This window comes from Rhinatrema bivittatum, chromosome 4 (assembly GCF_901001135.1).
Source record: "Rhinatrema bivittatum chromosome 4, aRhiBiv1.1, whole genome shotgun sequence".
NCBI lineage: Eukaryota > Metazoa > Chordata > Amphibia > Gymnophiona > Rhinatrematidae > Rhinatrema > Rhinatrema bivittatum.
In genome coordinates this window covers 27,444,857-27,466,094 of record NC_042618.1, presented here as the reverse complement: position 1 = coordinate 27,466,094, position 21,238 = coordinate 27,444,857, and the positions used below count along the sequence as shown (strand labels likewise).

At 47.4% G+C, this 21,238-nt stretch overlaps 1 protein-coding gene across 3 annotated transcripts in view; it reads left to right on the top strand.

The window, feature by feature from the left end:
- ATG2B (autophagy related 2B) overlaps positions 1-21,238 on the top strand; it is a 263,381-nt gene that overhangs the window by 142,932 nt on the left and 99,211 nt on the right. For all 3 annotated transcript variants that reach the window (XM_029597896.1, XM_029597895.1, XM_029597894.1), the window contains exons 22-27: positions 986-1,188; positions 7,495-7,575; positions 7,667-7,773; positions 9,719-9,811; positions 11,519-11,589; positions 12,978-13,054. In XM_029597896.1, the coding sequence (XP_029453756.1) occupies positions 986-1,188; positions 7,495-7,575; positions 7,667-7,773; positions 9,719-9,811; positions 11,519-11,589; positions 12,978-13,054 (632 nt within the window). The remainder of the gene's footprint in view (positions 1-985; positions 1,189-7,494; positions 7,576-7,666; positions 7,774-9,718; positions 9,812-11,518; positions 11,590-12,977; positions 13,055-21,238) is intronic.

Below are 21,238 nucleotides of genomic sequence, written 5' to 3'. Positions count from 1 at the left end.
ATATACCGAGGTGCATATTCGAAAGCATTTGGCCAGGTAATTCAGACGTTATCTGGCTAAATGACGACTTGGGCACTTATCCAGCTAAATTCTAGCAGGCTAATAATTTAACTGGATAAGTTAGGGGAATTCTGGAGGCATAACTGGGAGGAGTTGAGTTAGCCGGCTAACTTCAGAGTTATCTAGATAAGTTATTGGGCTAAGTCTGGTTGGGTGAAAGAGCTGTCCCAGCTAAATTTGCTATCTGGACAATTAGTGAACTTGGATGTCCCCCATGCCATCAACCAGCACGTATATTTTTTTTTTTAGCTGCGTTAATGGGAGGCAATGTTCAAACCCTATTTTTACGCATGCAAACATGCATTTAACTGCATAAAACCTTTTAGGCCCAATATTGAAAGTGCATTTAGCGCTCAATAGCCAAATAAGTAGGACTTATCTGGCTATCTAACGGTCTGCTGAATATCAGTGGCTGTTAGCTGAGTAAGTCACTTATCCAGCTATCTCTTAACCAGCTTGAAAGTGGGCGGGCAATAGGTGGATTAGGGTGGCGCTACTTAGCTGGATAAGTTATCCAGCTAAGTAGCTATATTTGGACTTAGACGGATAACTTATCCTTTTTGAGGTTTGTCCCAAAAACTGAATTCCGTACTTGGGGTAATCTGCGGAACTTCCATGTGAGTTTAAAGCAGCCCAGTACCTCTTGCTTGTGACTAGGAGAATAGCTATCAATGTGGTAAGCAGGAAGAAGCATAAGTTTGAATTATTTTTCTCTTCAAATGGTCCTGTTTCAGAATGCAATTTCATTCTGGCGAAATTAACTAGAAACTGAGAAAATGATTGAAATGCATGTAGTATAGCAGTCGGCTCTTACCCCTTGGAGTGGGATAAAGGAACCTTTCTGAGTAGTTTGTTTTGCTTGTGTTTAAATCTGAGCAAGACTGTATGCTTTCATAGTTATTAACCAAATCTCATGTTTATGCAGGTATGGTAGATGGAGCTGTCCTTCCAGGTGAGACACAGCTGCCCAGCATGCTCCGTCCGCACTGGTTGGAGCCTACCATTTATTCCTCTGGAGAAGACAGCAGTAGTACGCACAGTGCTTCTGATGGGGTTGGTGTAGACAGCTTAAGCATGCTGTCTATTGCAGTGAAAATCCAATCCAATAAATCTGAGAGCAATACAAAGGTTTGTATGCTTGGGTTTCAGCTCTGGTGACTGCGTATAGGTGTGGGTTATCATGTAACTCGGTTGTACAGGGAGAAACAATCAGAAGAAGCCAAGATGCTGTATAATAATAGCAGCATACATATCTATAGAGGTCTTTATTTGTGACAGATTCAGTAGGAGAATCATGCTGTTTTTTCACTGATGAGCATTTCATAGACAATTTTTTAAAATAAAAAATAATTAAAGGGGGTTTACTGTGAGCCGGGGTCATGGAACAAAAATGAATGTCCTACTTACTTGCTGGTGCACATGGGTTTACAAAAGGAAAATTGGTTCTTAACCTGCTAATTTTCATTCCTGGAATACCACAGATCAGTCCAGACAAGTGGGTTTTGTATCCCTACCAGCAGATGGAGGCAGAGAATAAAACCTTTTCAGGCATTGTTACTTAACAGAGAGTGCCACCTGCAGTCCCTCAGTATTGACCTGTACCCAAGCCACGATGAATACTTCCCAAACTCCAAGGATTTCTCTCCCTAGAACAAGCTGAGGATTAAAGTTGGAACCCCCAACAAAATTTCAGATCTCAAAATTTCTTAAACTTTGTACAATCTTGTTCAAATTCTGCATCACTCATTCAAATTCAGCATCACCAGTAGCGTCCAGAAATGGGAAAGGTCTTTCGCAACAATATGGGAGCAGGAGTCTGGACTGATCTGGGGTATTCCAGGAACGAAAATTAGCAGGTAAGAACCAATTTTCCTTTCCCTGTATGTACCAGGATCAGTCCAGACCGCTGGGTTGTGTCTCCCTTCCAGCAGATGGAGTCAGAGAGAAACTGAAAAGGTACCCCTCTTAACCTGGTGTGCCACCTGCGATCCCCCAGTTTTTTCTCTGACTCTCAGCAGAAGGGTTGACAGAACCTGGGGTCCTGATCTTTCAATTTCTTGAAATTTAGTTACATCTTTTTTTTTTTTTTTTTACAGAGTTCTAAGGCTCTGAATCTTTAGTTAACACCTTCGGCTACAGCAAGTTGGTTGTATAAAAAAAAACAAAACAAAAAACTCAGTGTGGTTTTATTTTCCCAGGCTTTTCACTCAGCAGGTAGAGGTAAGGCAGGGGCTGGCAGCTCTAAAAGCCTTGTTCCTGGAGGGCCGTTTCTCTCTGGAAGGGGATTAACTGGTGGGACGGTCCCTCCCCTCGGCGCCCCGAGACAAGTTTCCTCGGGTGCTGCAGCGTTCCCAGAGCTCCGGAAGGCCGCGAGTCGGCAGGGTATTTTAAGTTCTTCCGTTTTTTTTTCTACGCGCTGTTTGGAAACACCCCCCCCCCCCCCCCCCCGAGATGCCACGAGGGCTATCGTGCTCAGCATGTGAGGCGGGGTTGTGCCTCTCGTAGGACGGGGTTTGCGCCCGCTGCCTCCCCAGGGGGGAGGGCTCGTCCGGGGGAGATTTTGGGCCCATTTTGCCATGAGGCGCAGAACTGGGTCCGTCGCCGGCGCGCGAGGGAACAGCGGCCATTTTGTCGGAGCCCTGCCTGCCGACTGGGGGAGACGATTCTCCGATTTCTCCTCCCAGTCTGAGCCCGTTCGACCATGCGATCCGGGGCCCACCCCCTCGGGGAGCCCAGTGCTCCCCCCTCCTCTTCCTCCTCACCTATCGGATCCCTTAAAGGGCCAGTCAGTTTTTTCTGCAAAATTTATTTTACTTATGCATAAGGCTTTTTTGGAGGCGGAAGCTCATCAGCAGGATGAGCAGCCCCCTCCGGCGAAGATTGTGCGGCAGGGACATGTCTCTGGATGCCCTTTCGGCCCCTGGGGGGGCTCCGGATCCTGCCCCTTTGGGATCTTTTCTGGATCTTCTCCTCCAAAACCTAGATGGGGGTGTTGATGAGTCCGCTCCAGTAGAGGGGGATGACCCCCCCGGGTTTCTCGGCTGTTTCACCGGGAGAAGTTGGATCCCTTGATCCCCTATGTCCTGGAGGAAGTGGAAGGACCAGTCCCCAGTTCGGAGCCAGTTAAGGGGAAACCAGTACTCTCGGGGCTGCGTGCCCTGCCCCAAACCTTTCCTTTCCACCCAATGCTTAAGCAGTTAGTCACTCGGGAGTGGGAATCTCTGGATGCGACCCTGCGGGTGGGACGGGCGATGGACAAACTCTACCCTTTACCCGAGGAAACCTTGGATATCCTCAGGATTCCCAAGGTGGATGCATCGGTTACTGCGATCACCAAGCAGACCACCATTCGTGTTACGGGAGCGACGGCTCTTAAGGACTTAAAGGATAGGTGGCTAGAATTCCTCCTCAAGCGCATTTTTGAGGTGTCAGTGCTCTGTGTTGGAGCGGCGGTCTGCAGTAGCTTCATGCAGCCAGTGACCCTCGGGTGGGTCCAGCAAATGCTCACATCACAGGTGTTTCCGCCTGAGGAAGCAGATCAGGCTTCCTCAGGCGGAGTCTGCGGTAGCTTACACAGCGGATGTATTACATGATCTGTTGCGGCCATCTTCACGCAACATGGCCACTGCAGTTTCGGCTAGACGGCTTCTCTGACTCTAGAACTGGTCCACGGACGTTTCTTCCAAAACTCAGTTGAGTAATCTTCCTTTTAAGGGAAAATTGTTGTTTGGGGAGGAACTTGACGCCCTTATTAAGTCTCTCAGGGAGAATAAGGTGTAAAAATTGCCAGAAGAGAAGCCTAAGTCTTCCAGGCCTTTTGGGGCAGCGCGTTACCGTTTCCGAGGACAGCGCAGATTTCGGTAATCGCGGCTGCCCACCTTTCCCCCCCGACAACAGACTCAGAGAGCTCAGTCTTGGCCTACTTCCTTTTGTGGTCGGAGGCCATTTCGGGAGGGAGGCTCTCAAGGGGCCACCGGAGGTAAGCAGTCCCAATGAAGGTGTTCTGACCCTCTCCCCAGTTCCAGTGGTGGGAGGTCGTCTCTCCCTGTTTCTCGAGGAGTGGGTCAGGATCACGTCGGATGAGTGGGTCCTCAATATCATCGCCCATGGTTACGAGTTGGATTTTGCCCGCCCGTTAAGGGATCTTTTTCTGATTTCTCCCGCCAGCTCTCTGACCAAGCAAGAAGTAATCTGGCAAACCCTGAGTCACTTGAAATCCCTGGGGGCTATTGTTCCGGTCCCTCCAGAAGAGTGCAGGGCCGGCAGGTACTCCATCTATTTCGTAGTCCCGAAGAAGGAGGGGTCCTTCCGTCCAATATTGGATCTCAAGGCAGTCAACCGAGCACATCGGGTTCCCCGATTTTGCATGGAGACTCTATGGTCAGTCATTGCGGCCGTCTACTCAGGAGAATATTTGGCCTCTTTGGATCTGACCGAGGCGTATCTTCACATTGGGATACGCAAGCACCATCAGCGGTTTCTCCGGTTCATGGTCCTGGGGGAGCATTATCAGTTCCAAGCTCTTCCATTCGGCTTAGCGACAGCGCCTCGGGTCTTCACCAAGGTAATGGTAGTCCTAGCAGCGGCCCTCCGGCGGGAGGGGATCTTGGTTCACCTATACCAGGACGAATGGCTCATCAGATGGAATAGCGACACTACATCTCTGACTTCAGTCGAATGAGCCAGTTGTCCAGGTGTGGATGTACTGGGACCCCTTCCCTTGCCAGCCCAAAGGGAAGCACTCAAAACTGAAAATGCTCTCCTAGCACCATGTAGCGTAGAAACCTTTGATGGTCTGCTCGAATGGGAATGTGCAGATATACTTCTGTTAGATCCAAGGACATGAGAAACTCCCACTTGTGCCATCTCTGTCAACCCCACTGGGGCCCCTTTACCTCCAGAGACAGCCGGCATATAGCAAGGCCCCACTAAGGTGTGATTGCATCACTCCATAGGCCCAACAAACTTTCCCACGCTCCGCTGGAGGCACCATGAATCAGTCGTGGTCCTTTGGCCAAAAAAAGCCCCGAGCACGGAGAAAATAAAACCGCGATGCTGCTGCCAGCACTGTCCCGACCCCGGGTGCTGCAGCCGAGTCCGTCTCGCCCCCGATGCTAACCGCACCACCCAGCCGACCGCCGACACCATCAAAGAAGGCCTGCACAAGCATTTTTTTTTGTTTGTTTTTGTTTTTTTTATTAAAATGACAGCCACCGAGCAACCCAGAGAGAAAAAGGAAGAAATACTTTCCTGCTTCTGGGTGCTCCCGGCTGGTGCAGTCGACAGGGCATATGAGAAGACCTTAGGGGGCGCGAAGGAACTGGCACCCCTGGCTTTCCCGCCCCCTGGAAATCGAGAGTCAAGCTTGCCTAGGAATTACCAATCCCCCAACCCTCCCCCCCCCCCAAACCGCTTGCCCTGCTCAACCAGAGGGATGGCCCACGAAGGAATCTAAAACTTCTGGGAGCACCAGTCTTCACTTCTTCTCTTCTCTTCTTTTCCTATCTATCTTTTTTTTTTTTTTAACTAAAGTTCAGACTGCATGTTTGCACCTCTACCATCTGCTGGAGACAGAGAAATACTGAGAGTCTGCAGGTGGCGCTCTCGGTTAAGTAGCAGTGCCTGAAAAGTTTTTATTCTCTGCTTCCATTTGCTGGTAGGGATGCAAAACCCACTTGTCTGGACTTATCTGGGATATGAATAGGAATGATTTTTTGTTAAATGGAAATGTTTGTCTATCGTATATTGTTTGTTTAAAGTGTTCCCAAGACATACTGGGTAAAAAGCCTTTACTCGATGGTGGTCTTGTCTCTTGGAAATGGACGTCGCTCAGGTTACTCCCAAAGTAGGTTTTACAGGTTTCTGGTAGATCAGCAGGGGCAAGAGTTTGTTCTATTCCTCCAGGAATATTCCTCTCTCAGTACCCCAGCATCTTTCGCTCCCCTGAACCTTCTTAATTATTCTAGGTGCCGCTTTTCTTTTCTTTCTTTTTCTTCTGCACGTTGTATTGCGTTGTCTCGCCTTCATTAGATAAAGCACTGTTCTTCGGTGGGGCTATTTGCACAACTTATCCGTCCAGGTACAAACTCTGCGGGTGCTTTTACCCGTGGGCTTTGCACCAGTTTTCTAACGGGAAGTACGCGCAGACCTTCCCTTTGAACCCACACATGTTGTTTTTTGAAAATGCAAAACTACGAAGGTGTTGTCTTCTCTGACCTAACTCTGCCTCTTAACCTGTCTCTGAGCTGGCCTACCTTTTTCCTGTGCATTTTGGACAGTTTTCAGACAGCCAGTTTACCCAGGCCAATGGTTTTTGAAAATTGCCCTGCAATTGTCTAAATATTCACTCCATGATGTTAAAGGGTAGCCTTCGCATTTATCCTTGTTGGATGCTAGATTAAAGAAGAAAGTATTTAGATGATTACAGTCATCAAAATTGTACTCTTCTGTTTGCTGGATACATAAAAGTATGTCTTCTAGCAGGCTGGAATTATTTATCCCTAAAACATTGCTAAATACAGATCATTAAGGGAAAAATAGTCGAACCTCTGGATAAATGTGTGTTTGCCTGTATAAAATCTGGGTTTCGGTTATTGGAACACTACCCCAACAAAAAAGAGGCAGAGTGGAGTGAAAAGGTGCAGAGTTTTGCAGGTACCTACGTACTCGCATTGAGTTGAATTTTAAAAGCCTGACGTGCACATTAATTAGGAGTAGCGCGAAGAAGTCGGGCTTGGACACACCGAGCGGATTTTAAAAGCTGCCGAGATAACGTACGTATCTCCCGCAGCGCGCACATCTCTAAAGTTTTCAAAAAGGGATGTCATCTGAGCGGACAGTTTGGGGCGTGAACCTAAGATGTGTGTGTGAATACTGACGCAATTCAGCATGCGCTGAAGCCCTCTGCTGCGTAACTTTATTTCTGCTATGGATGACGGGTAAGTTTAGAAAAAAGAAAAGTAGGCAGATATGTGGAGTTTTAAAGGGCCGGGCTAACTGGTGGGAGTGAAGGCTATTAAATTGGGGGGTGTTTGGAGAACTTATCTCTTTACTGAGTGAACTGGGGACGAAGTGGTGAAACTGAGAATAGCGTCAGCGTGCGCCCCTTTTAAAATCCCCGATAATAGAAGTGGCATTTACGCACATGTGTGCAGCCAGGCTATTTTATAACACGCGCACATTTGTTATGAAATGGCCGCATCCCTGGGCGCAGGCTAACGTATGCATGCAAACGTGCACACGCTCGCCCGTTTGAAAGTTACCGTCCCTGTTCGCACCAGCCACATTTTGAAAGGGAAGCTGCAAGAAGTTTCCTTTTGAAAATGAGCTTGCAGACAGCCAGATCCTTGGGGAGACTCGCTATTGCTGCCCCTAGCTGTTCAGGGTATGAAAGGTCAGGTCATTAATGCAGTATATTTGTATTTCCTGCTCTAGGAATTTCTGGTTGCGGTGGGCTTAAGAGGAGCCACTCTTCAGCACAGAGTGCTGCCTTCAGATCTAAGCTGGCATGAACAGGTCCGCTCACTCCCATTTCGTTTCTTCAACATGTACTTACAGCTATGACACAGGTTTTCATTGTAACCATGTTTGGATTTTGTGATTGTAGATTTTGTATTTTTTGAATATTTCTGACGAGCCAGTTTTGGGATATAGTCCTCCAGCCTCCATTACAACCTTTCATATTCATCTCTGGGGTTGTGCACTTGACTACAGGTAAAAACACAAATGTATGTTTGTTTATTTATTTGTCTATTTATTTATTTGTTGTATACCTCTAACTCCAAAATCATTCTAAGCAGTGTTTTTATTTATGAAATGTTTGTATCCCAGCTTTCCAAAACACAAAGTCCAAGACTGGTTACAATTAAACAATAAATACACGTTGCAAAGTGTACAAACGAGAACATATAATTTACTACCACAATGAAACTAAGTTCCAGAACAATATTCTATGAACAATACATAAACCAAAAACTTCAAAACAGCATTCTACCAGCAATTCACAAAAACAAAGTCTTCAACAAGGTTTAAACAACAAGGATAACAAAAATGAGTATTTGTGGACTAGTGTCTGGAGGGAACTATATTAAGACCCTTTACGCTGAATTTCCCAAAGTTGTGCATGTAAAAATCAGCACATAACACGCATAAAACCCAAAAAAGCATGTAAATTACGCGGGTAAAATTTCTACATGTACATTTTTAAAGCTAGAAGTAAAAGTGCAAGAGTATAGACGTTACGCACTTATCTGGATAAGTTCAGACTTTGCTGCTACTTAGCTGGATAAGTTAAAAGTGCTATTATCTGGCTGAGTAAGATACATAGATAAGTCTCAAACAAAGCTACTTATTCAGACAGGTAGCAGTGTTTAAGAGTAATGGCTAAATTTTAAAAGCCCGGCGCGCACAAAAACCGGGAGATACACGCTTGGTCGGGCTGAGCACGTTTTAAAAATGGCCCGGCCGTGCGCATATCGCCCGGTACACGTGGAAATGCTGGGCCCTGTGAAAGGGGCGTGGCAGGGATTGGCTGGGAAATAAGGGTTGGAGAGGAGAGGGGAAAAGGGAGGAAGAGTAGGTAGGGAGAAAGGGAACTGGGAATGGACCTTTGACTTCGCCTTGCGTTTTTTTTTTTGTTTTTTTAAGTTCTCCCCCCTTATGTGTGCGAGTCGCAGTCTGCCCACACATGCACACGCGGGCATCGAATTTTATAGCATGAATGCGGCGACGTGTGCATTTTATAAAATTGGCGCGTCTTTAAAAATCCACTTCTAAGTTGGCTATCTTAGCCAGATTAATAGCCCTTTTAAAACTTATCCAGCTAACTAGCAGCTTTGCCACTACTTAGCTGGATAGGTTGGAACTTATCCAGATAACTGTAATATGTATTTTGTTTTTGCACTTGCGCACAGGTTGCTGGGTACATTTGGGCAGGTTATAAAATACAGGAGTAGATTTCCTCGCACCCATATACATGCGTATATATGCATGCACAGTTGTTTTAAAGTTATTCTCCCTGCAAGCACAAAGACTTGCTAGGATGGGGGTTAAGCAGAATAATCAAAGCTTCTTGGAACCTGGAGTTTCTGTCGGGGTAATGTAAATTCAGAGGATGTTTTGCTGTGCTTGGAAACAATGTTGTAAAACTCTGTATTAGACAGACACTGTCTTGCATTGTTACACTGTTGGTTAGATTGAAAGAAATCCTGTAGAGTCCAATCTTCTTGTGATTGCTTTACAGCTCTCTCCACACGGTGATCCAAGGAAAGGCAAAAATGCACCATGCATGTTTAGCCAGTTTGGCAGCAATGAAAAACAAATCCCTCTCCCTCTCCAAATGTGGCGCCTTCTCTTAGAATGGCGGGATTGGCATGTTTTCCTGATGACTAGCTCTGTCCTGGTAACCTCACCAACAGTCAGGTTTTCAGGATATCCACAAAGGGAGGGCAAATTCTCAGCAGCCCACGTATGGCTAAAGTCTGCTGGTACAGATTATGCCCAAATGTTCAAAGCATTCGTATGCTCATAATTCAGCTTTGAAAATTCATGGGTGTCCCTAGTACATGTGTACATATTCACTTTAAAAAGATCTTTCATCTATTGTACTTGCTAATCATATGTAAAGAAATTGAAATTGCATGTTTTTCTTTTGTTTTAGGCCTTTATATTTGCCAACAAGGTCTGTTCTCACTGTAGAGACATTCAGTATTTCCAGCAGTGTTGCTCTGGATAAATCCTCTTCCACTCTCCGGTATTTGCATGTTATTCCTTTTATTGTTATATTTATATTGCAGTGTCTTTATACAGATTGCTGTACATTTGAGTCAGTAAAGGAATACTACAATAGAAAGAGGAAAAGCTTTTCCTGATCCTAACTGGGTTCTTTCTTACTGGGTGGCTGTGGGGGGGGGTGATTTGTCAGGGCAGGTTAAATAACCTGTGTTGGAAATCCACCGTGACACTTGGCCTCACATTCCTTCTCTTGCGAAAAGTGCCCTGGGAGCATTTCTGTCCTCAGCACAGTCAAGGCTTTAGGTGAACCTCTCCTCCATAGAATGGCATAGTCAGCAGCATGTTACTCACGATTCGTTATCGGTTCATTGGGTATGATGATTATTTACGTCATAGAATGATGAGATACGGTTTGTCCTGAGGATTGTTTGCTGCTTATAGTTATGTATAACGTTGTAAATCCCATTCAGGCTGATGTTGTAAAGTGCGTTCACCTGAGTGCACTGTTTTATCCGCAGTTGGACGCGCGTTTTCCACGTGCGTCCACTACCCTTTATACAGTAAGGGGTTCAGCACGTCAAAAACGCGCATCTGCCCCCTCTCCAAAACTAATAGCACTCATCGCATGCAAATATATGTTGATGAGGCTATTAGTAATTAGCCCAAGATACTGAAAAAAAATGTACGGCCGATCCACACATTTTACGCTCAGAAATGAACGCCTGCCCAAGGGCAGGCGTTCATTTTTGAACAGCCCTAAAAAATGTACAGAAAAGCAGAAAATACTGCTTTTCTGTACATCCTCTGACTCAATATCCTAGCGATATTAACCGGCGGGTCAGGTTAGGAAAACCGACGCTCAATTTTACGAGTGTCCATTTTCCTAACCCATGGCTGTCAGCAGATTCGGAAGACACTCATAAAATTGAATGTGAGTTTTCTGAACCCGCTGACAGCCACCTCTCCTGAGTTTCTACTGCTGAGGAGCTGCTAGGGACACGCTGTTGTCCCTAGTGCCTCCTTTTTAGCGAGACCCCTCATTTAAATACAGGATCGTGTGCCCAGGAGAGGTGGCTGGGCGCGCGTTGGGAGAGCGGGTGCTCAACACTGAGCACCCGTCTTCTGCGCTCCTTACAGTATCAGCCTAATTGGCCATCCTTTGGTGAAATTCAATTCATAAATTCAAAACAAAAATTTTCTGGCTAAGAGAAGAGCATTCCGTCTGTAAACCACCAGCACCCCGTTCAGCAGCACACTGCTTGTTCTTTGGAGGTCTCCAATCCAAGTAGTAGTCAGGCCCTACCTAACGTCTGAGAACCGATGGGCTGTGATCTTGAGATGACTGACTGCAGGCCTTATAGTTATTTTAGTTTGGTTGTTAGTGGAATCATGCCTCGTCTCTGTAGTTTCCAGCTCCTTCTGATTGCCGTGTCTGGATTTCTGCATGGAACAAGGCAGGAGAATAGGACATTGCTGGGGAGGAAATTTACAGTTTATCATACTCACTAATCACAAATAATGGGAACAATCATTTTTATGGCATTTTACACCTGCAAAATAGCATTTCAACCTAGCAGAGTGCTAAGCTAAAATTGTTTTTGATTAGAAGGGCTTGATGGTTATGACTGGCTCTTATTCTCAAGTAAAAGCTTTCTGCTTAAGAGTTTTTAAACCAAAAGATTGCTTTGCATTTGTCAGTAATGCACTTTTTTTTTTTAATCTGCAGAATTATCTTGGATGAGGTGGCTTTGTATTTGTCTGAGAAATGCAATGCAGTGACGGTGAACTTGCACAGAGGTAAGCTTGACTATGGATGAGCATCAAAATCCTACGAGCAAGGCTCCTGAGACTGAGGATGAGTATGGGGGGAGGGAGGAGAAGATGCAGTGCACAACACCCTGTGGCAGTAATGGCCGAGGAACCAGGAGGAGCAGGTGATACCGCAGCTGGCCACTTGCTGTTCTGTTGGAGCCCAGTAAATTCATAGGCTGAAGCTCTGTTTTCAGTTTTATCAGTCCCTATTTCATTGCAAAAGATTTATTTCTTAAAATCAGGAGGTAAGTATTCATTTCCCAGGCTCCTGCTTCTAGCAGGACTTTATTTTGCTTCAAGCAGAAGGCATTGCTGCTTTAAGGAAACTGTTTGGCTCAGCTAAAAAATATTTCATCGTGGTTCCTCATGAATTATTTTTGCCTTTCTACATTATGAAGATGCAGGCCTGCAGTAATTCCTTTGTACCTGCGAGCCTACAGCCTCATTTTCAAAAACAGATTCCCTGCAGAAAGTCGGCCAATGCACATGCTGCAGGGACTTTTGCACTCGCAGATTTTGCACCGCATGGAAGTAGGAGCAACGTGAAATCTCCATGAGCATTTTCATTCCCCCGACCTAACTCCGGTAAAAGTAGGCGCACTTCGGAGGAGGGGACGTTATTTCAAAGGATCTATTTAGAAAGGTGGAATATAAATCTAAACAACGTAAATCAATTGAAAGTATACGTGCGTGAACACATTTACCCACGTAAAAAGTTTTGAATATTGCCCTCCACAATAGTGCATGGAGTTTAAATGGCGGTGTTCATACTGTCACACATGAGTGTCATCCAGGAAGATGGGTGGGAAGGATTTTACTGTTGAGAGCTGAAGGATGGGGATATTTAGGGGTTAATTTTTCAAAGAGCTGCTGAAGGAATAAGATTACCAGCTATTTCAACCGGTTTTCTTTATGTGAATTTTCGGCCAAGCCTAACCAGCTAGATCTAGATCAGCTCGTTTTGTGCAGCTGGGGTTGCCCGCCTAAGTTTACCTGGTTAGCTCTGAAAATTAGCCTGCCTTGGGAGCTTAGGTGAGGGAATTTAGCTGGTCAGTGGAGGAATGTTTTTGAAAACAGCAGTTAAACCTTTTGAAAATCCAGCCCTCTGGGAGCATTTCCTTATTGGCGACTTTGTCTAAAACGAGTGTGTTAAACTGTAAATGTGACACAATGAATTACAGGACAAGAAAAATGAGAAGCTGAGATGTAAGGATGAAGAACAGGCCTATCTCGTGTACCGCATCCAAAGAGTGGGTTTAAAAGGAGGAAAGCCTTTGTTCAGGCTGCTCTGTAGCTATGAGCGTAAAATTTCACTGAGGTGATCTTCTGGTTTGTGCTGGTAGACATGTTTTGTTTTTTTTTTTTGCTTACAGACTATGTCCGTGCTATGGATATGGGACTTTTAGAGTTAACCATAACTGCGATAAAGCCTGGCTCGGATCGAGAGAGGGTAAGTTCTATATATAAAGGGGGAATTAACTAAACTGCCCGCATTAGTACAAACGTGGGTACTTGTAATCTGCAGGGTTTGTGTGTACTTTGATTATTGCCTTTGGGAAAAGTAGCAGAAGAGGTTTATGCCTGTTTTTCTTTTTTCCCAAGCACTTTCATTGTGTAAAACAATATGGGGCGGATTTTAAAAGGAGCGCGAATAGCCTACTTTTGTTTGCGCTCCAGGCGCTCCGCGCGTATCTGCTGGATTTTAGCAGATTTTAGCTGGATTTTAGCAGATACGCGCGGAGCCGCGCGTATCTGCTAAAAACCTGGATCGGCACGCGCAAGGCTATGGATTTTGTATAGCCGGCGCGCGCCGAGCCGCGCAGCCTACCCCCGTTCCCTCCAAGGCCGCTCCGAAATCGGAGCGGCCTCAGAGGGAACTTTCCTTTGCCCTCCCCTCACCTTCCCCTCCCTTCCCCTACCTAACCCACCCACCCGGCCCTGTCTAAACCCCCCCTTACCTTTGTCGGGGGATTTACGCCTCCCAGAGGGAGGCGTAAATCCCCCACGCGTCAGCGGGCCTCCTGCACGCCGGGACGCGACCTGGGGGCGGGTCCGGAGGGCGCGGCCACGCCCCCGGGCCGCCCCGGACCGTAGCCACGCCCCCAGGCCCACCCCCGGAACGCTCCCGACACGCCCCGAAAACGCCGCGCGGTTCGGGCCCGCCCCCCGACACGCCCCCTCCGAAAACACCGGGACTTACGCGAGTCCCGGGGCTCTGCGCGCGCCGGTAAGCCTATGTAAAATAGGCTTACCGGCGCGCAGGGCCCTGCTCGCGTAAATCCGCCCGGTTTTGGGCGGATTTACGCGAGCAGGGCTCTGAAAATCCGCCCCTCTGTGTATTTTTTAAAATGCAAATCTATGTTTTCTTGTCTTCCCCAACCTAACCCTGCTCCCAGGGGTGACCCTGCTGAGGGTGGGCAATTTTTAAAAAGCCCATTCTTGTGGGTAAAACACAGTTTTACCTGTGAAAATGGCTTTGAAAATTGCCCTGAAAACATAAACTAAAAATCCTAGATCCAGTCTTTAAGGCAGCAATTTTCAAAAGATTTGTGTGTGTAAAACTGGAAGTAAAATGCACACAAGTACTATTTTGTTAAAGCCTGACATAAGCGTGTAAATGTAAAACAAACAAACAAAAAAAGCCGTTTCGGGTTGGAGTTTGATAGTTCGTATACAGCAGGGGTCGGGAACTCATGGCTCGCGAGCCAGATATGGCTCTTTTGAGGGCTGCATCTGGCTCGCAGACAAGTGTCGCCACACTTTCCAGTCCCCCGCTGACCCAGCTGCTCCCCGATCCTCCTCCGCCCGGGCTTAAAATGCTGTCAGCCCGGGCGGAACGCGGCAGAATAGCTGGAGTCGGCGGCACCGGCATGCTCTCTTCTTCCCGCCCCCACCCCCCCCCCGTGGCCCGGAAGAGGAAGTGGTGAGCATCGGGTGCGTGCGCGGGAAGAAGAGACCACGCTAGTGTGGTCTGCGTCGGTCCCACGAAAAGAAGACTGCAGCGCGGCTCGGAGGAAAATGAAGAGCTTCAACCACGGCCGATGGGACTCCTCCTCCGCGAGGGCTGAAAATGAAGGAGGTTAGCGTTGGGAGGAGGCTGCTGCTGCCGCGAGTTCCCGGGGTGGGGGTGGGGGAGAGAGAGTGAATGAGCGAGCAAGCATGTGTGTTTGAGATCCTGTGTGTGTGAGTGAGAGATTGCATGTATGTGAATGATTGAGAGCCTGTATATGTGAAAGAGAGTATGTCTGTGATTGAGAGCCTGCCTGTGAGAGAGAGAGCATGAATGTAAGTTTACCATTGGGAACCTGTATGTGTAAGTTTGTGATTGAAAACCTGTTTGTGTGAAAGAGTATGTGTGTATGATTGAGATCCTTTGTGTGTGAGAGAGATCATGTGTATATATGATTAAGAGCCTGTGTGTATAAGTAAGAGAGAGATCATGTGTGTCTGTGTGTGATTGAGAGCTGGTTTAGGTGATGGAGCATGTGAGTATGTGATTGAGAGCCTGTGTTTAAATGAGAGAGAGAGATCATGTGTGTCTGTGTGTGATTGAGAGCTGGTTTAGGTGAGGGAGCATGTGAGTATGTGATTGAGAGCCTGTGTTTAAATGAGAGAGAGAGACCATGTGTGTCTGTGTGTGATTGAGAGCTGATTTAGGTGAGGGAGCATGTGAGTATGTGATTGAGAGCCTGTGTGTAAATGAGAGAAAGAGAGGACATGTTTGTAAGCATGTGAATGAGAGTCTGTGTGTGAGAGAAAAAGACAGCATGTATCTATGTGATTGAAAGCCTGTGTGTGTGTGTAAGCGTGAAAAGATAGACAGCATGTGTGTAAATGTGTAATTAAGAGCCTATATAAGTGAGAGAGAAAAAACATGTGTATATGTGAGTACTGAGAGCATGTGTGTATAGGTGTGTCATTGAGAGCCAGTGTGAGAGAGAGCGCTGGTATGTGACTGAGAGAGGAGAAAGTTCCAAGCAAACCACCCCACCTCCTGCTAATTCAGAACAATCTCAGGACACCTGGATATCAAACGTTCCCAGGTATGCAGAGCAAAAAAATGTTTGTATCCTTATTATTTTTCATTACTGGGTCTTTGTGTCTGCTATTTTGAAATATTTTGTTGGTATCTGGAAATGTTTTATATGAGTTTTTAATTATTGGATATTCCACTCATCAGCTGTTTTGAAATATGTTCTTTTTGTTAGTACAGTTTTACTGCTGATGATTTTATATTTCTTGATTTGTTTTATAAGGATGGGTGATGTTTCTTTTTTCCTTTGTTACACTGCGTACAGAGACTCTGGCTTGTTGCAGTTTCCAATTCAGTTTTTGTCTGCATGCTTCTTGTTATGCGTTTTGGTCTCTTTATTCTATGTTAGGTGAGGGACAGCACGTGATTCAGGTGAGGTTTTCTGCTGGCGTGTTGTTTCTGTGTAGGACTCTATAGCAGCCTGACTTGGTCCGTTTTCCTAATAGGAGATGTATTTGTGTCTTAAGGCCTGGTGTAATATTTTCAGAGACTTATTGTACTTTAAAAGTGTGATCTTACATAAAATGCACACATTTACTTGTATTTAGTTTTAAACATATTGTATGGCTCTCATGGAATTACATTTTAAAATATGTGGCATTCATGGCTCTCTCAGCCAAAAGGTTCCTGACCCCTGGTATACAGGTTAGTATTTTTGTACGCAGTATACTTCATACGTTAGCAAACTTTTTCGCAGGTTTTTACGCCTGCTAATTGAGTCGTGCAGATGAAATTGTGCTTGCCTTTTGGCCGCAGTTTTTGGGTGGGAGCTCTGAATTAAGTAGTGGAGGATGTAGATGAACTGGTGGAAGTGTGGGTGAACTGGTGGCGGCCTTGTCAAAACTGGTCATTAACAGTACGCACAGAAGTATCTTCATACATGAAGTACATGCAAGCTATGTACCACACCTGCTTCCGCACTTTAATTGCATTCCCTGTACATACCAGGATCAGTCCAGACCACTGGGTTATGTCTCCCTTCCAGCAGATGGAGTCAGAGAAAAAATTGAAAAGCACCCCCTGTAAGTACGGTGCACCACCTGCAGTCCCCTTCAGTATTTGTCGGTCTCCAGCAGATGAAGGTGGCAGAACCTGCGGTCCTGGTAGCTTGATTCTTTGTTAAAAAAAAGAAAAAAAAAGAAGTAAAAACAGGAAGACAGGAATCCTGGTTTTTTTTGGGGCTAAATCACAGGCACTGTTCCTTTAAAAAAAAAAAAAAGTTGATTAGGAGAACAGCATGTCACCTCCTGAGGCGAAGGCTCTTTCACCTTCCTTCCTCGGTGGTAGGCTGGGTGGGAGGTCGCCTGACAACCCGTATTCCCAGAGCGGCAGACGGTGAGTTATTGGGGAGGATTTACCGGTGGGCCGGTCCCTCCCCCCCCTGGCCCAGAGCCGATAGCCGGGTGTGCTCTGGTGAGGCCCGCATGGCTCATTTGCCGCGCTAAAAAATAAATAATAATTAAAAACCAAACAGGACCTTAGACAGCGCTGATTCTCGGCCTCCTGTGCTCCAGACGAATTGTTTAGCTTCCCCTGCTCTCTGCCGCGTGCCTCAGCATGTTGTGCCTGCAGGGAGCCGGCGATCCGACTCTCCCGCGAGATCCTTTGCTCCCGGTCTCTCCCCGGGGTGATGGCCTGTCGGCAACAGCGGTCGGTGGGAGGGGGAGGCAAACTGCACGGTCCCATGGTGCAGGCTCCCAGTTGCTGCCTCGTGGTACAAGGCCTGTGCTGTTCCCGCCAAGCGCGAGATCGGCAGCCATTTTGGATGCTTCCGGCGCCAATGCAGATTTCTCGGCAGGGGGAGGGGATCTCCCTCCTTAGCTGTTCCCTCACGATTAGAGCCCTGGGTCCCCCCCAGGACTCCTGATTCACCCCTCCGGCGCCATTGGGAAAATTTAAAGGGCCAGCCACCCTTTTCTGCTGACTTTGTGTTATTAATGCATAAGGCCTATCTAGGGAGCCTTATGCCTACAGGGGAACCCGAGCCCCCTCCAAGTCGGCCTGCGGCTGGGTCCTCTCCTCCCGCGAAAGTTCCTAGGGCGGATCCTCCCGAGGTCTCTTGTATCTGGGTGGTCCGGGGACTGTCCAGTACCAGGGACCCAGGGCAGACCGCTCTGGCGGATCCACTTTAGACTGACGCGGATGAGGATTCCGAGCGGGTGGTGCCGGTGGAAGGGGATGATCCTCGAGTCCTTAGGCTTTTTCCTAGGGCCGAATTATTTATTTATTTTTATTTATTTATATTTATATTCCGCTTTTCCCCTTTTTTCAGCGCTTCAAAGTGGATTATTCAGGTACTGTAAGTATTTCCCTATCCCCAGAGGGCTTACAGTCTAAGGGGTGGATTTATCAAAATGCGGTAAGTACCGCATGCGATAGCAAAAGGTGGGCCTACCATAGGGATACAAATACCTGCCTGTGGGCCATGATATTATGGCCAAGCTCTCTGTCTCTCTCTCTCTCTCTCTCTCTCCCTCCCCCCCCCCCCCCCCCCAAGGCTCTGAAGCTGTCAATTCAGCTGAAATCGGACTTACGGGAGACATCGCAAATGGCGATGAAACCTTACCGCATGGTCACGGCAGCTATCGCACAGCCTAACGCATTTGAAAGAGGTGTAGTTAAAATCGGCGTTATGGCTGTGCGATAGCTCTTCGCAGAGAGGCTAACCCAGCCCATTCTCTGCCCCTAACTCCTCCTATTTTTGGAATTTGCATCGCACGCAGTAAATACGTTTTCGCATGCGGTAAGGGCCTATTGCATGCGTTAACAGGGCTTTTCGCATGTGATAAGCCCTTAACGCATGCGAAAACACCCTATCGCATTTTGAAAAATGACCCCCTAAGTTTGTACCTGAGGCAATGGAGGGTAAAGTGACTTGCCCAAGGTCACAAGGAGCGACACGGCCGCATCCACCTAAGGAACCTTGAGGAGGTCCAGAGAGTCGTTTGACAGCGGGTATAACTTGTCCATAGGTTGGCCCACGCGAAGGCTAGCCTTTGGAGCATCCACGTCCGAAACATAAGCTGAAATAACATGGGATGGAACGGGAAAGTTCGAGCCTGGGGACACAGGCTGGAAAGCACTGGATCCACCGTATCCTGATCCTGGGACGCCTGCATTGCCAGTATTCCCAGCTCCGCGAGAACATATAGGATCATTGACTCCGGAATAGCCACGGAGGCCATGGTTCACGGATCTCATCAACCTCATGGTGGACAGCCCGTTCCGTCTGGATCATCTTCCAAATCTCCTGAGGCAAGGTCCAGTATTTTTCGACCAGGTGGATCACTTTTGTCTAGCGGCTTGGCTTATGAGAGGCGGCAGTTGAGAAAGAAGGGTTATCCGGATGCGGTAATTTCCACTCTTTTGCGGGCTCGCAAAACCTCAACCTCTCTTACATATGTCCGGGTCTGGAAAGGGTTGGATTCGTGGGGCAGTAGGTCGAAAGTTTCCCCTCAGCACACCTCAATAGTCCACATCCTTGCCTTCTTAGAAGAGGGTTTGGTGAAGGGGTTGGCTTTCAGTTCTCTAAGACTGCAAGTGGCAGCTTTAGGCTGTTTAGGAGGTGTCGTGTCCGTCGGTCACAGACGGCTTCAACCTTTGTGCCTCACTTTTCTTCCTTCTCTCTCCTCAAGCCTTAGGAGGTTGGCTGCCACCGCGTCTTCATGCCGCTCTCCACGGTGTCCCTGGATCGGCAACGGCGACGGCATTCGCCATGTTTCTCCTAAGGGCCTCCTAGGGTGCGCGCGCCCACGCATGCCGCCCACGTCTTTATTCACGTCATGGCGGGAACCTCAGGGGCGTCCCCTCTGAGTGATGTCAGCACATCCTGGTATTTAGCCTGCCCTTCGTTTGCTAACAATCTGAGTTAGCAAGGATTGGATTCGCTCCGGTCTAAGCTGCTCTGCCGCTTCCCAGCAGCCGCTGGAAGCTCTCTCTCTGCCCTTCGGGGTAATTCATCGCTAACCTGGGTATCCGCTCCTCGGAGGCCCATCTTCTCTTTTTCAGGTACCTATCTGGGAAACCAGGTACTCACTCCTCGAGGGCCTGCGCTCCCTACACTGGTGCCTGCAACTGCATCACTTCTGCCTGCCAGGATCTCCATCAATACAGCTAACTACTCAGTGAGTACTAACACTCTCAGTCTGTTCCACCTTCAGCTTCAGCGTTTGGAGTCTACATCCGGGTCCTGCCTCTGTTACCCTGCGCTGCCTTTCATCTACTCAAGAGTGGGACTGGTTTCCTCTGCCGAGGACCCCTGGACTGCTTCTACTGGGTTGCCTTACTACTATCAGGCAGTACCATCAAGCTGTATAATAAATACAAATTCTCTGTGTCTGCGTGTATAGAGTCTAGCATAGTACTGCAGTTCCTCACGGGGCTCCTCCCCGTGGGAGTGGCCATCTCCACAGTACCCAAGAATCCACTTCAACACCTCAAAACGCTAACAGGAGGGAAGGTGGAAGGAGTGTCCATAGCGGCTCATCCTGATGTGGTGCGTTTTCTTAGAGGTACTAAGCACTTGAATCCTCCCCTCCGGGCAGTTTGTCTATCTTGGAGTTTGAATTTGGTCCTTCAGACGTTGTGTGAACCTCCTTTTGAGCTGCTTAAGCACATTACTTTAAAGGACCTTACGCTCAAAACGGTGTTTTTGGTATCTATCTGCTCGGCTCGGAGAGTCTGGCACTATCTTGTCGTGAACCTTTCCTTAGGTTTTCAGATTCTGGTGTTTCTCTGCGAACGGTGCCATCCTTCCTTCCTAAGGTTGTATCAGCTTTTCACATGAACCATTCGGTTGAGTTGCCTGCTTTTCCGGATTTGGATCCAGATTCTCCACATGCACGCGAATTGAGGAGGTTGGATGTTCGGCGGGTCCTTTTCTGTTACTTAGAGGAAACTAACGAATTTCGTTTGATCATCTTTTTGTCTTGTGGAGTGGTCCTAAGAAAGGGCATAAGGCTTCCAAGGCCACCATTGCCCGATGGTTGAAGGATGCTATTGCTTTGGCGTACATATGTCATGGGCGACCAGTTCCGGAGGGTCTTAAGGCTCATTCGCTTCGGTCTCAGGCTGCGTTCTGGGCAGAAAGTGAGTTTCCCCCCAGGAGATCTGTAGAGCGGCGACTTGGAAATCTTTGCATAATTTTGCTCGCATTACCGTTTGGATGTTCAGGCTCCTGACTCTGAGAGTTTCAGAAGCGGGGTGCTTCGAGTGGGGCTTTCTACATCCCACCCCATGTAAGGCAGCTTGGGTATATCCCAGCAGTTTGGGCTGATCCGGGTACGTACAGGGAAAGGAGAACTGGTTCCTGCTAATTTTTGTTCCTTTGGTACCATGGATCAGCCCAGACGCCCGCCCAGAGTAGAGGTTCTTTCCACTCGAAATTTTCCATTTTTTTTTCTGTCAGACTATACCAGAGCGAAGGCTTCAGTGCTCTTAATCTGTACAAGGTTGTTGGTCATAGTTTTGATTTAGCCACTAAATTTGACCGTATTTGGATTACTGTTAACTGTTAGAATTTAATTTCTGCTTTGATACTGTTTATACTGAAGGGGACTGCAGGAGGTGCACCGTACTTACAGGGGGTGCCCTTCAAGGTTT